Raw genomic sequence first — 14,442 nt, forward strand, 5'->3', positions numbered from 1 at the left:
ATAACAGTGAATAATTATTAATCATAGTATGATAAACCCAGATAGTTAGTCTGTATAGGCTAAAGTAAAAAATCTAATTAAGTTCACACCTGGTCTGCAGCTTCTCACAATGGTTGGCTCCACAACAGGAATCCAAAGAAAAAAAAGCATTTATAGCATAGCATGAATACAAAAATGGGTATTCTCATTAAAAAGGGGTAAGTATTGCATGTACACCAAGATAGAAAGTGCAAATACTAAAATAACTCAGGCTTTCTGCTGTATGTAGAGGAACACATGGTTCAGCAGCAGTCGCTCAGGGATTTTGTTCTGTGTGATCCTCATTCTCCACAGTCTCATCCGACAACCAAATCAGCGATGCACTGCATGAGTCAGCGGAATCCCCGAAGCAACAGGTCCTCGCGGTAGAGGCGATTGTGCAACTTGATGACTTTAGTCAAATAGTTCTCACACTCAGCCAAATTTGAGAGTAAATATGTCCTCAACAAAGTGTATATAGAGTGCACTGGTGAGATTGGGCTCTCTAGATAATCCTGAGCCACAGGACATTATCCACTTAATGTGCAGTCCAAATTGTCACTATTCTGTGAGGTAAAAAGAATCCTATGCGTTTCATGATGATGTTTCCAGCCCCTTCATCAGGGTGAAAAATATATAGGAAAAAACAAACAATGCTCAATATACCCTATGGTGATAATGAAAACTAATGGAAGTTAGTGTATGATGGTGTTGAGAGACCACCATACAAAGGTAAATGGTAAATGCCCCAATGATATTAGAAATGGCTGATAAATATTAAATAGGATAGAGTTGATTATAAAACAGATAACAAATAATAACAATAAAAAATATCATAGAAAACGAGGATATGAGTAAAATGAAGATCTTGTGTTAGCGGAAAACACAAATTAATCGCTAACTGAGGTGTGGAACCGCAGAGCTAGATTCACTGAAAATAGCAGTTAAACCATAAAATATACCAATAGAAAAAAATAAAACACACAAATTACAAATACAAAGAGAAAAAGAAAAAAACAATATGCAAAAAAGAGAATACACCAATGTCAAATGGTTGTAAATATAGTTAGTAGATGATAATTAAGTCTTTTCATAATAGCAAGTTCTTTAGAGACAGCAAGTCAATGATGTTAAGTTGTAGGTCATTTGCTGTTGTCAATGATTTCCATAATTAGTGCATTACAGATGTAGAATGTAACGGTATAGAGCATGTCATTTTGGATAACAGAGGGAGTGATTGGTTACTCCAACTCAGTAAAAGGGAGTTATTTTGCATACATAGACTTACGACCCTACAGCCCTTTAGTCTTAATATCAGTGCTTTTCTATAATATTTGTGCATTTAATATTTATTATGCTAGTATTTATTTTGAAATTATACTTCACAATACTGATTATATTGATTTATTTATCCAACTATGTATTAATATTATTATAGTATTATTACTGTAATCTATATATTTTTTTAAATAATTTTCACTACACGTTTATTGTATGAGTATTAATTAATTATAAAATAATTATTAATTCTTCATATTTTTTATCCATTTATTCATTTATTTTATTAATGCCTTATTAATTAGGTTTAATTCTATTTGTATTTGTTTGGTCTAATAGTATTAAGTCAATATTCATTTACAGATATTTCATTAGTATTGAGTAATAAAAAAATATTTTCAAATATCCTTTTTATTCAACAAATAGCTATGATAAACATAAAGGAAATTGGTCTTGGTAAAAAATATTTGCACCTGGATTGAAAACTGGTTAAAGGATAGACAATAGAGAGTTGTCATCAATTGAACCTTTCCAGGTTGGGCTAAAGTTGTAAGTAAGTACAATACCTCAAGGTTCGGTACTTGGACCACTGTTTTTTTAACATTAATTACATTGAGGTTGGCACAGTCTCCTTCTTGGCTGAGGACTTTAAATTGTGTAAGAGTAAAATCAGAGCAGGATATAATTTCTCTCCAGAAGGACTTGGATAGACTGGAAACTTGGGCAGGTAAATGGCAGGTGAGGTTTAATTCAGATAAATGTAAGTTTATGCATTAGTGAAACAAGAGTAAACAGGTGATTTACTAATTAAATGGGGGCAAAATTAGGTTCAATCCTTGATGGAGAAGATTTAGGAGTGTTTGACCACAGCAGGCTTAGCAATAGTGTTGAATGTCAGGCAGTTGCTGCAAAGGCAAATAATGTCTTATTTTGCATTAAAAGGAGTAGGATGTAAGGGAACTAAGCATAATTATGCCACCGTATAAAGCAAGACAACACATTGAATGTGGAGTACAGTTTTGGGCACCACTTCATAAAAAAAGCCATTATGGTACTAGAAAAAGTGAGAGAAGAGCCACGAAATGAATAAATGGGATGGAAAATCTGACATGAGGCGAGGCTATCTAAATTAAATTTGTTTACATTTAAAAAAAGGTATCTAAGAGCGGATATGATAACAATATACAAATATATTTGGGGTCACTAGAAGGAGACTCTGATGGCAGATACCATAGATATCTTTAATAAAAAGGTAGGCATCTTTTTTAAAGAAAGGTATACAGGGACATACCAAATAATTAAACATGGGAAGGATGTTAATACAGGGAGAAATCGGATCACCATTATTGGAGTCAGGAAGAAATTCATTTTTTATAAAAATAAATATATATATATTTATTTTTTAATAGGTTGGAAGCAGGGGGGTGTCTGGAGCTGACCCCATTAATTTCAGCTCCCAGGATCCTCTGCTTCCAGAGATACACACCTCCGTAAGTGCTGTCAGTATCTCTCTACAGTTCCCGGTCACGGCTTCCTATTGGCCCATGTGACCGAGACATTAAAACTGAAGAGAGATACTGGCACCTCCTTGGGAAGCAGGGGGTCTCTGGAGCTGAAATGAATGAGGTTAAGTTCTGAAGACCCCTTGCCATCATTTATGAATCATCCTTGTTGGACTGATTCGTGGATATTCCTGGGCCAAAGGAACAGGTCGATCTGGGGCAGATTCAGATCTGCAAAAAGATTTGCCCATCTCCATATGTTACTATATAACACATACTCACTGCTACTAGACAAGCTCATTTGATGTAGTCTAACCAGTGTATTCTAAGCAGCGTTTTTATTTATTTGGGGTTTCCTTTCCCTTATTTAATTCCAATGTGTATTTCTATATTTTCACAACATTCCATACAGATTAAACAAACTATGCTTATTAATACCTCAGGGATCTTGATCTATACATGTTTGTTATTATTTTGTGTATTATCTGTAATACCTCGGCTATATTTTATGCATGGTTTCTGCTTTTGTTTTCTTTCTATCAATTCATGTTATCTCTTTATTACTTTAACTAACTGGTTGAAGTAGGCAACTGGCGATAGCACCATATGATTGATTGTATTAGCTGGTACAAGGTATATAAAGCAAGTTGTGAGCTCAAAAAGCTATCCCTTCTGTTACGAAACGCGTTGGATACTTCTGTCTCATGGGGATCTGTGGCCACAACTGAACCCAGAAGTGAGTCATCGACCGGTGAGATTGCCTCCAGCTGCCTTGAGTACCCCAACTCAGCCGGAATCAAAGTGGAGAGATGAGGTGCACAATAGACCAGCCAAACGGCACCACAGAGAAAAATGAACTCTCAAAAAAGCTGCTTTTAACTTTTTTTTTTGCAATGAGCAATGAGGAGCAATTTTATCAAACATCCAATAGAATAACACTCACACTCTAAAAGTTCTTTAAAGCTTGAATATAACAGAGGAAATGGAGACTCAATCTCCTTGCTCGGGGACAAACTCTCACCGCCGCCGCTAACCAGACGATCCGATGCCTCCAGCTGACTGTCCGTGTCTCATCAGATCTTGTGATTTCAGGCTGGATGGTGCATCTCTTCCCTGTGACTGAGGGAAGAGGCGGGGGGAGTTCTTCCCCGAGCAGGGATATTGAGTCTCCATTGCCTCTGTTTTATTGAACCTTTAAAGAGCTTTTAGAGTGTGATTGTTATTCTATTGGATGTTTGATAAAATTGCGTTTTTCAAAGGATACATCCATATACTTTACTACTGTATACTACATGCACTATCTTTGCAATTTTGAAGCACAACAGGAATACACTTAAAAATTAACCCATTGAGTGACTATGACACGGAGAAGATAAGATACGCCAGGGAATATATCAAAGTGCCTGTTAACCCTTTATGGCCATGTGAGTGGGTGATTTGAAGATTTCCGTCTGTTACCATATTTTACCAATCAAACAATTTTGCACTACGGTATATTTCTGTCTTTTTTTTATTTCCGGTTAACCTCTTTGGGGAGCGCATTCATAAGAAAAGAAAGCAAATCTGTCAAATATTAATTTGCTGTTAATCATGCATGACTTCCAAAAAATTCAAAGTTTAATAAGTGTTGTGTAAACATGTGCAAGTGTTATCAAATGGACTTTGTGAATTCTCCATGTTGTTTTCCAAGTTCATACAGTACTTGCTTGAGAATGCATGAAAATGAGGAGAAAAGATAATGTGATCTCAGGTCACATGACCAAATATGTGTGAATGTGCTGCTCTACATTTTTCACCAAAAAAGGGCAAAGTTTACCAGGTGTGGACTTCTTTTGGTGTCGGAGACAATAATTCATAGATCTATTAACTGTTGAACTCACATCCATAGCTTTTATCTTATTTTCCGATATCCTTAAAAACTATCTCTGCCATCCAGTGGCAGAATATTATATAACACTGTAGTCATATCCATAACGCCTCACCTCCCAATGGGAGGAACATTTTGACAGTGTGTCATTCCAGTAACTTTGTCTTCATTTGCAGAACTTTCAGATGTTCAATTGACATATTGTGAAATTGATTACTGAAGCATTTAAAAGACATTTTTATAGGGACAGTTCATGTTTATTTTTCTTAAAGATTTCTTCATCATAGTAGGATATCATTACTCTGCCTCTAGTTTTTCATGGTTTGTAGTTTTTTTTTTTAAACCACATTTATTCCTAAAAAAAGAGCCTTCAAACTAAATGAATGTGGCTGCTAAGCTCCTGCCACTTAGGGAAAGCAAATCTCAGAGAACCTTATTTGCAAAGAATAAAACGGTGTAACGCATGTTTCTGATTAGGCACTTTGTAGTCTGCATGGAAAGCATTTTGTGTTGCCTGGTAGAGTAGAGAAAGGAGTCTTTGACCATTTTTCTTTTGTAAAATGAGACACGTTTTTAATCTTATATGAGCATTGCGAAAAAAAATGGTATTTTGCTACAGGTATTTATTGTTTTACTGGGCTGATATTTTCTGGTAATATGTATTTATAAATCATATTTACATTATGCCTCATACATTGGTGATCTGGAAAGTAAAGTTGAGGTACCAGATTTATACATTTCACTATGTCACTGTATCAAATAGGAACACCATGGTAATTCACTACATTGTGGCATAGGTACCGTGCACAGTATAACTATTCATGATTCTGTGAATAAACTACTATGCCAATGCCACATTGTGCATATATTTTCATATTTCTGCACTAAGCATATACATTTAAGGTTTAAAATCAACTGAACAGTTTTTTATACGAGTAATGTCTTCTTCCTATTACATATATGTAAATACATGGGGGGAAGGAATTAAAGTTTTCACACACAAATGCCATTATTGCAATTGAATGACTCCCGATTTCAGAAACTATGGTTTGCTTTATGAAATATGCACAGTCAAAAATGAAGAATTTATTGCATTCTGCTCATATGAATTTTTGTTATGTCATACTATAGATTTTCTTAGTTTCTTGAACAGGTCATACATGTGTACATGCTTAATGTAAAGTGCATGTATATGCATGTGCATGTATAAAGTGCATGTATATGCAGAATATATATATATATATATATTCTGTATTTGTGTAAAGTATATGTAACCCTCCTTACCCAGCTCAGAGGAGTGTGCATCAGATTGACTATATACATGGCAGTGCTCAGTCTCTCATACTTGTTCAGGGCGTTGGGTAAGCTGCACATGGATGCTTGAATGTAACATGGATAGGCACCGGGAACTTTTATAAAACATATAATGTTTTAGTGGACATCCATCAATAATCCTTCACAGACATTGACATACTTCACACTTGACTGATAACCGTGGCAAATAATAATACGAAGGACTTCATCCCCTTTGTAGCTCTCACTCTTACACTGGGGAGGTACTTGGCTTCTTACCCCCAGAAAGGGTTAAACTGGCAGTCTTTTGCATAGAGTTAGTAACCCCCCTTATTAAATGGACCTATCTGGAATACACTTCAGGTTGCTGAATTAGGAACCCACTACTGTGTATCGTATAAAGATCTGAGCAAGGTTGCTCTATGGACAGTGGCGTATTTGGCGTATTCCCCATTAGATCCAATAGGCCCAAGCGGAAAAACTTTGCGGCGGCATAGACCGGCACTTGCCGCCCGTGCAATCAGTGTTTGCCACCCGCGCATGCACGTGAGAGACTGGTAAGTGCCATACACACATGCACAGTCGGCAAGTGCTGATTTCGCATGCCCACGAGCTGCTGCCGAGTGCCGTGGCGCATGTGCAATCAGGGCCGCTTTATACATTAGGCACAGTCCTAGGGCCTACGAACCTTTTAGGGCCTACAATATTTCACTCGAAAAAATACCTAAACAAAAAAAATCACAAAATAAGAGAAAACAGCAAATTTTAATTTAAAATGCCTTCGAAATATCGATACCTTTAAATATCAAAACAAAAGTATCGATGCCAAATTTTGCTATTATCGAAAGAAACAAGCAAACGATGAAATTAGCATAAAAATTAGTAAAACTATCGGACACACAGGCCTCTAGAAATCAAAGTGCCTAGGGCCGACGAAGGTCTTAAAACGGCCCTGTGTGCAATGCATGCAGGATCGGTGTTTGATGGCCACGCATGCACATACATGGCCGGCAAGCACTGAGAACTGCTGACTAAAAGCATGCTTTCTCTCGTTCAATTGTGCGAACAATCTTGGACCCATACTACTGTCACTTACTTAAAGGGGTACGTTCCTTAACTGAAAACAACAAATGGTGACACAACACATCTTAATACATGAATCTACAGTATACACACAAATAAATTTACAGGACTCATGGTGAGGCCCCAGTCTGAATTCTGAAGAACCTGTTTCTAGAACATTGGGTGAAGCTATATATACCCTTCTATATCCCTAGTGTGACATCACTGGTCACAAGACATATAAGGGCAATCCTTTCTGCATAGTCATCCTTCATCAGACGATGGTAGAGGAGTAACCTGAGTGAGCCCACCAGTAGCGCAACCAGTGGGGTGCAAGGGTGCATTTGCACCCCCAAGAACTGGTATCATGCTTATAGAAGCCTCACGCTCTTCCCCACAGCAATGAAACTGATTGCCGGGGTCGAGAGAGGGGCCTCTGTATAAGAGCAATCCTCCTCATTGACATCCCAGCATCATGTGATGCTGCATCATCATGGAGACGTGACGTTACATGTCGAAGTGTTGCCATGACAATGTTCCTTTTCATGGCACTGCAACGTCATGACAACGCTGCATCACATGAAGTCGCGACGTAAATGGGGAGGGCTGGTAAAAATAGCCCCTCCCCAATCAGAATTTCCGATTGCACCCCTGGAGCCCACACAGTTAACCCATGAACCCCTTAACTGAAGTAGTAGTCCTAAAGGGGGGCTACATATATATGTATCTAGTAATATGTAGGTATTTCTTTTGTATGTTGCAGCACTGGCTCACAGAACTGGAAATTCTGGCAATGATCTTTGCTGCTGCTATCCATGACTATGAGCACACAGGGACCACAAACAACTTCCATATACAAACAAGGTACGTACACTTTAGAAACCTAATAAAAGCAACAACTAGTTAGCAAATTCTGCAGTTATACGGTTGACCTATACTTTAAAGCAAAAAAAATAAACTCAATAATGTTTATAATGTGGACTTCATGGACCTCTGAAACCCCTTGAATGTGCCAAGAAATGCTTTTCCTTCACAAGGAAATACATACTATTTTCTCTGATAGACACAGACAGCACAATGGCATAGACAAACCCGTGGGACAACAATATTTCTCAAAGTAAATCTTGCTCTAAAGAGTTATCTATCTACAGTATCTATATTTGTACATGTTGTATATCACTGAAATGTCGGCAGTAAGCTGAAGTATTATTGTACAGTACAGTAAGCAATGCAGTTGACTGGTTGCTAACATACACTGTAGCATTGGGAGGTTATTAGCTAGTCATACTGTGTAGCCAAAGAAAATAGTATTTAATTATAAGTAGTGTTCTGTGGAACTTTAACACATCATAAAATTGTGGTTTCTGAAATGTCTATTGAAAACAAGTGTGTGTGCTGAGCACACTGATTTTAAGTGAAACTTATTTGTGTTTTGTGAAAACACAATTTCAGTGCCAAAATGCAAAGAAGTTTGAGTTAGGACACGTGAGCGCGGCCCCCCCCTTCCCCCATTTTACCTATTTGTATTTCTATATGTAGAACTGTGAATTCCTCGTGTGCGAGTGTCTGTGTGCGTGCGTGTGCGTCAGTGTGTGCGTCTGCGTCTCTGTGTATGCGTCTGTGCATCTGTGTGCGTGCACGTCTCTGTGTGCGTGCACATCTGTGTGCATGTGCGTCTGTGTGCGTACGTGTCTCTGTGTGTGTGTCGCATCTGCGCATGGGGCCTGTGCCTACTGCGCTGGCGCGCAAAGCATCACTACTGTGCAGGCGTAGGCAAGCACCTACTGCGCAGGTGCACCTGGGATCCCTACTGCGCAGGCGCGCACAGCATCACTACTGCACAGGCGCAGGCCAGCGCCTACTGCGCAGGTGCACCCAGGATCCCTAGTGCGCAGGCGTGCCTGGCATCACTACTGCGCAGGTGCACCCAGGATCACTACTGCGCAGGTGCGCCGGGCCGCTGGTAATGGCTCCTGCGCATGCGCGCCAAGCGCGGGAGGCCTCTTCTGCCAGCAGTGACGTCACTTCCGGGACTGCACTTCCGTCTCCATCAAGGTTATATACTCCCAGGTAAATTTTCATTTGGTAGGTGCCAGCATAGAAAATTCACTTCAAAAATTGCCAAAATATTACTGTACAGTTTGACATTTGCAGATTGTTATGTTTACTCTTCTCAAAGAGTTATGTGGTTTATCAAATATTGCTCTATTCCCCCCCCCCTACCCTCCCCTTCTAGGTCTGCAGTTGCAATATTGTACAATGATCGTTCCATTCTTGAAAACCATCATGTGAGTGCTGCCTATCGCATTTTGCAAGATGATGAAATGAATATTTTGGTCAATTTGTCCAAAGATGACTGGAGGTGAGATGGCTTATCAAATGCTTTCATTTTTCATTTCCCAGGTTGAGTCTTTTAATATGCTGTCCTTTTAGGTAGTGGCGTAATGGGTTTATTCTGATTTTATAATATATAGTAAAAAAACAAACAGAAACTGACGTATTTTCAGATATGTTCGTTTGTGAAATGTTTAAGTTAAAGTTGGGAGGGATATGACTATTATCTATTATTTAACTGTGGGACCTACCTTATGTACTAAGCATTGCAAATGGCATTTTTGATGTACAATTGACACATGAATCTCAAATGTAATTGTGCGTGTGTGCCCGTGTACTACCAACCTTATTTTGCTCAATGTGTGTCTTAAGCGTCAAAATGGTTAGTCAAATATTTTGGCCCAGAAATACAATTTGCTTGGCACACAGATGTTAATGGCATGTTCTAAATATTTTTCTAGCTGTGAGCCAAAAAAAGTAGAATGTGCGTCAAAATAGTCTGCCAAGTTGAACTTGACAAAAACCCTAAAGTCTGTTTATAATGTTAGCGCCGAATTAATTTAATCAATCAAAAATGTACTTGACAAACTATTTCATAGTATGGCTATTATACATTATATAACACTAATTACACATCATTCTGTTTATTTATATTTTATCAATTGTATTCAACATGGACACAATGGCCAAGAGGCATTAAACTCTGTTATAACCTAAATTAATATTGTACACAGTAAAAAAAAAAAAAGATATATATATATATATATATATATATATGTATCAGTACCGTGTTAGCCGAGCTTCAATAATCAAAAAATAAATAGACGATACCGTTCTGTGGCTAACGAAATGCTTTTATTTGTGCGAGCTTTCGAGATACACTGATCTCTTCTTCCCGCGATGTTACAATGAATGAAGCAAGCAAAGGGAATACTTAAAAACAGTGTCACACCCACACCATTTATATCCACTCCCATTCCACACACACCTTGTGTAAAGCACTGTATATACTGTGGGCTCTCCATTCATTTTTATTCACACTGATACACATACACACTCTTTCTTCACTTGCTTTCAGGAACCTTTTGACACCTCTAACCATAAATCTCATCCACACCGGGGGAAGGAACAGCACAGATAACATTCCAAGAGACACTGTTTTTAAGTATACCTTTTGCTTTATTCATTGTAACATCGCCGGAAGAAGAGATCAGTGTATCTCGAAAGCTCGCACAAATAAAAGCATTTCGTTAGCCACAGAACGGTATCATCTATTTATTTTTTGATTATATATATATATACACATACATGTACAGTAGAGGTACCATGTTAGCTGAGTTAGTTACCGTGCTATATATATATACACACACACACACACAGACATGTACAGTAGAGGTATATATATATATATATATATACACACACACACATGTACAGTAGAGGTATATATATATATATACACACACACATGTACAGTAGAGGTATATATATATACACACACACATGTACAGTAGAGGTATATATATATATATATATACACACACACACACATGTACAGTAGAGGTATATATATATATACACACACACACATGTACAGTAGAGGTATATATATATATATATACACACATGTACAGTAGAGGTATATATATATATATATACACACACACATGTACAGTAGAGGTATATATATATATACTGCACCGACACACTTTATTCGAGCAAATACCCAGTTTGTACCTGGCAGATACCTGGAATGCGCCGCTCCTCACCTCTGACAAGCCCCGTTGCGTTTGCCTTCCCAGCCTGGGTTCATGCCTGGCTGACGGGCGGCTGATCTGTTAAATGATTATGATTAGGATTTAATAGGCTGCAATGCTTCGCGTGTCTACCAGATGGCATAAATTCATGAATTGTAATGCAGTATATATATATATACTGTGCAGTATTGTAGCCAGCGGGAATAAAATGCTTCAATCCCTGCCTGGAAAATACCTCAATGCACTCGGGCAGAAAACAGTCACAAACCTCAATACACCCGGGTATACCCGAATTCGTGGGACTAGCCGAGCTCGAATAAAGTGTGTCGCCAGTGTATATATATATATATATATACACACACACACATGTACAGTAGAGGTATCAGTACCATGTTAGATGAGCTTCAATATATTGTGATTTTTCTGCTATTTTATGACCAACGTCATCAGGATTGCGGTAAAATATTACCAGGTGCAATATTTTAAATAGTCGTTGTGGTAATTAACTAAACCGATAGTTTCCAGTTATTTTCCACAATGTTACCATAGAAAATACATTAAGCCCTTTGATGCATGTGGCTACCAATGTACAGTGGCGACACTGTTTATTCTAATATGGCTGTAGCCGCGGTGTGGGGAAGCCGACGGGAAGCCGGAGGCTCGTTTGGGGTTTTCCCCGGCGCGTGCGGCGCGTCACTCTGGCGCCGGTCACATGGTCCAGGGTTCCCCCGGCATCCCCGAAGGCTGCAGAGGCAGCAGGGGTAAGGGGGACGCTGACAAAGCTGCGCGCAGCCAGGGGGAGCAGCCAGGGGTTCGGGGAAGGGGAGCATTTTAATTAAACGCGCGGGAAGGGGAAGATGCGGCTCGCTCGCGGCTCCGTTTTGGCGCCAGCCGGAAAAACAGCTATACAGTTCTTTAGGTAATTAGAGATTGCCCACATGAAACTATTGAAGTAAAAAAATTAATTAAAAAAAAAAAAAAAAGACTTAACTGCAGCTTTAATCCGTGGAAACCCATAACTGACTGACCACTGGGGCTACTAAGGGGTTAATATCAAATTAAGTATAATTTGTAGTTTTATATCTACTCCATGTTGGTTTATCTTATCTTGCCTATGTGTATAATGGACATTATATACATAGGCAAGTTAGGGCTAATGCCAGCCTGTAGTGGGTGATAAAAAACGTTTTGTCATGTTGGCGCAGGTCCTAATATTTGTATTGGATGTGTAAAAAATGTATTTAATTGTAGTGGTACAACGTTGATGACTTGCACCGTAAAAACAATACTTTTGGGGGGCTATAATACTGCATTTTTGGCTAGCACAATCAAATTATGCATCCTATCGATGAAGTCGCATTATGATCTACATACAAAGCACATTTTTATGAAGGATTGGATTACTTTTTAGCACTATAATGCTGGCGCACAATAAAACTTCAAATATGACCTTAGCACGTAGGCCCCTGGATATCAAGACGAAGTTGTGTGGGGGGAGGGGACACAAAGCTCCTGCATCAGCGTAAAAGAAAGGTTAAGGTGCACAAAGGGGTCAATCTGAGTGTAAACCAAAAAAGAGAGAAAGATCTCTTCTTCATTGCACTCAGTACTGGTGGGGATAGGATGATGGATCAAAATAAAACTTAACCTTTACCGTTATATATATATATATATATATATACAGTAAAATAAAGTCCAGAAATACTGTAGGTGATATGGAAAATACCTTTTCAGGCAAAAACACGACAGGACGCACAAAAACGAATACACCCAATTAAAAAGAAAACAGTTACTATGTATCAAATAGGGGTAGCAGTCATAGTAAACACATGTTACGAGATATCTAGAGCAAAAACATGTTGCGGCATAGGTCCATTAGTGTAGGTATAATGAAAGGTCGGTGGGGTTAAAAGCCTGGTGTATCGTCACCATTGGTAACCAGGAATAAAGTGTTGGGGAGTGACAGTGTAACAAATGTATGAGTGCCATATAATCGGTGGAAGCAGTCATGGTAGCTATAAAAATGGCCATCGTAACAAAGTATAAGGAAGTGTTAGTGTAATAAGCATATGTGAGTACCAAATAATAAACGGAATTGTGTAAGAGGTTAATATGGTACGAAATAAGGACAGTGATGGTAATTTAAAAAAAATGGCCACCATAATGTTTTTGTAACTCTGATATTAGTGTGGAGATAAATACTCAAAGCAAATTCAGTTAAACCTTTTGCGAGATGCTGTAAAATGTACCTTCTACTCAGGCCTGTGTAATATTTAGCAAATAAACTCCTATTAGTAACAGCTGACCATAAGTAGGTGATGCTGATAGTAACTGTATAAATATAAAAGGGTATAAACCACAAAATATGAGAAGATAAAGATTCTTTTTAGGTCTGCTTACAGTTAAAGATACTGCGTATCTATAGAGCTAATACTATTCTAAATCAGTATTTCAGTATAAAAAAAGAATCTCAGTGGAACCCTGGTAAAGCAAAATTAGCAAATTGTGACAAATGCAGCTTGAAACTTAACAATAGAATGTCCCACGTACACAGGGAGAAGGAGACGTCAGTGTCACGAGAGCTTGCGACAGGCTGTAATTTACACCAAAACTATATATAAATATATATATACCTGGGTTTGAACTGGGACGAGACTTAAGATATGATAAATATAATTTATTCCTTGATAAAGGTGAACACAGCAAATATGTACAAATAACAAGCAAAATATAGACACTTACGTAAAAGGGAAATGATGAAGCAGTCACAGCTGGACTGGCAGTTCATACAGCACTCTTCATAGTCATAAAGACACCCAAAAGCATGAAAAGACCTCGGGCAGGAAGACAGTGCATAGCGTTTCTCTCAGCAATCAGGAAACCATTCAGGTGGTATCAGGTTACCATATCAGCAAACGAAGACGAATGAAGACTTTGCATGAAGACCAAAAATGAAGACAAAGGATAGATGGGGAACAGCAGGTTATAAACCTTTTCTCCCTCTATCTGTAACATTAAAAACCTGTGATTGGTTTGCAATTATCTCCAGCCAGTCTTGGATGGGGGAACACATTTTAGGACAGGCCCCCCTGCTAGCTGGCACATGTGCAGTAGAACTCTGGGGTCTCCTTTCTGAGGCCCCACATGTGCAAATGGAATGCCAGGCCAGCTACCCCTCCAGATCTTGGACAAGATAACCTGTGTTGGACAGTGATAAGTGGGACACTTAAAAACTGCTATGGTATGCGCCTCCCCCATACTCACAGACAGGGAGGGTAATAAAACCTTTTGAACAAAACTTAAGTTCTAGCCATTGGGACTCTAGGGCCAT

At 38.5% G+C, this 14,442-nt stretch overlaps 1 protein-coding gene across 6 annotated transcripts in view; it reads left to right on the plus strand.

Annotated features, from left to right (window-relative positions):
* Positions 1–14,442, plus strand: part of PDE1A (phosphodiesterase 1A) — a 363,587-nt gene that overhangs the window by 272,693 nt on the left and 76,452 nt on the right. For all 6 annotated transcript variants that reach the window (XM_075608901.1, XM_075608900.1, XM_075608896.1 and 3 more), the window contains 2 exons: positions 7,784–7,884; positions 9,257–9,382. In XM_075608901.1, coding sequence (XP_075465016.1) covers positions 7,784–7,884; positions 9,257–9,382 — 227 coding nt within the window. The remainder of the gene's footprint in view (positions 1–7,783; positions 7,885–9,256; positions 9,383–14,442) is intronic.

Source organism: Ascaphus truei, chromosome 7, assembly GCF_040206685.1.
Source record: "Ascaphus truei isolate aAscTru1 chromosome 7, aAscTru1.hap1, whole genome shotgun sequence".
In the NCBI taxonomy this organism is placed as follows: domain Eukaryota; kingdom Metazoa; phylum Chordata; class Amphibia; order Anura; family Ascaphidae; genus Ascaphus; species Ascaphus truei.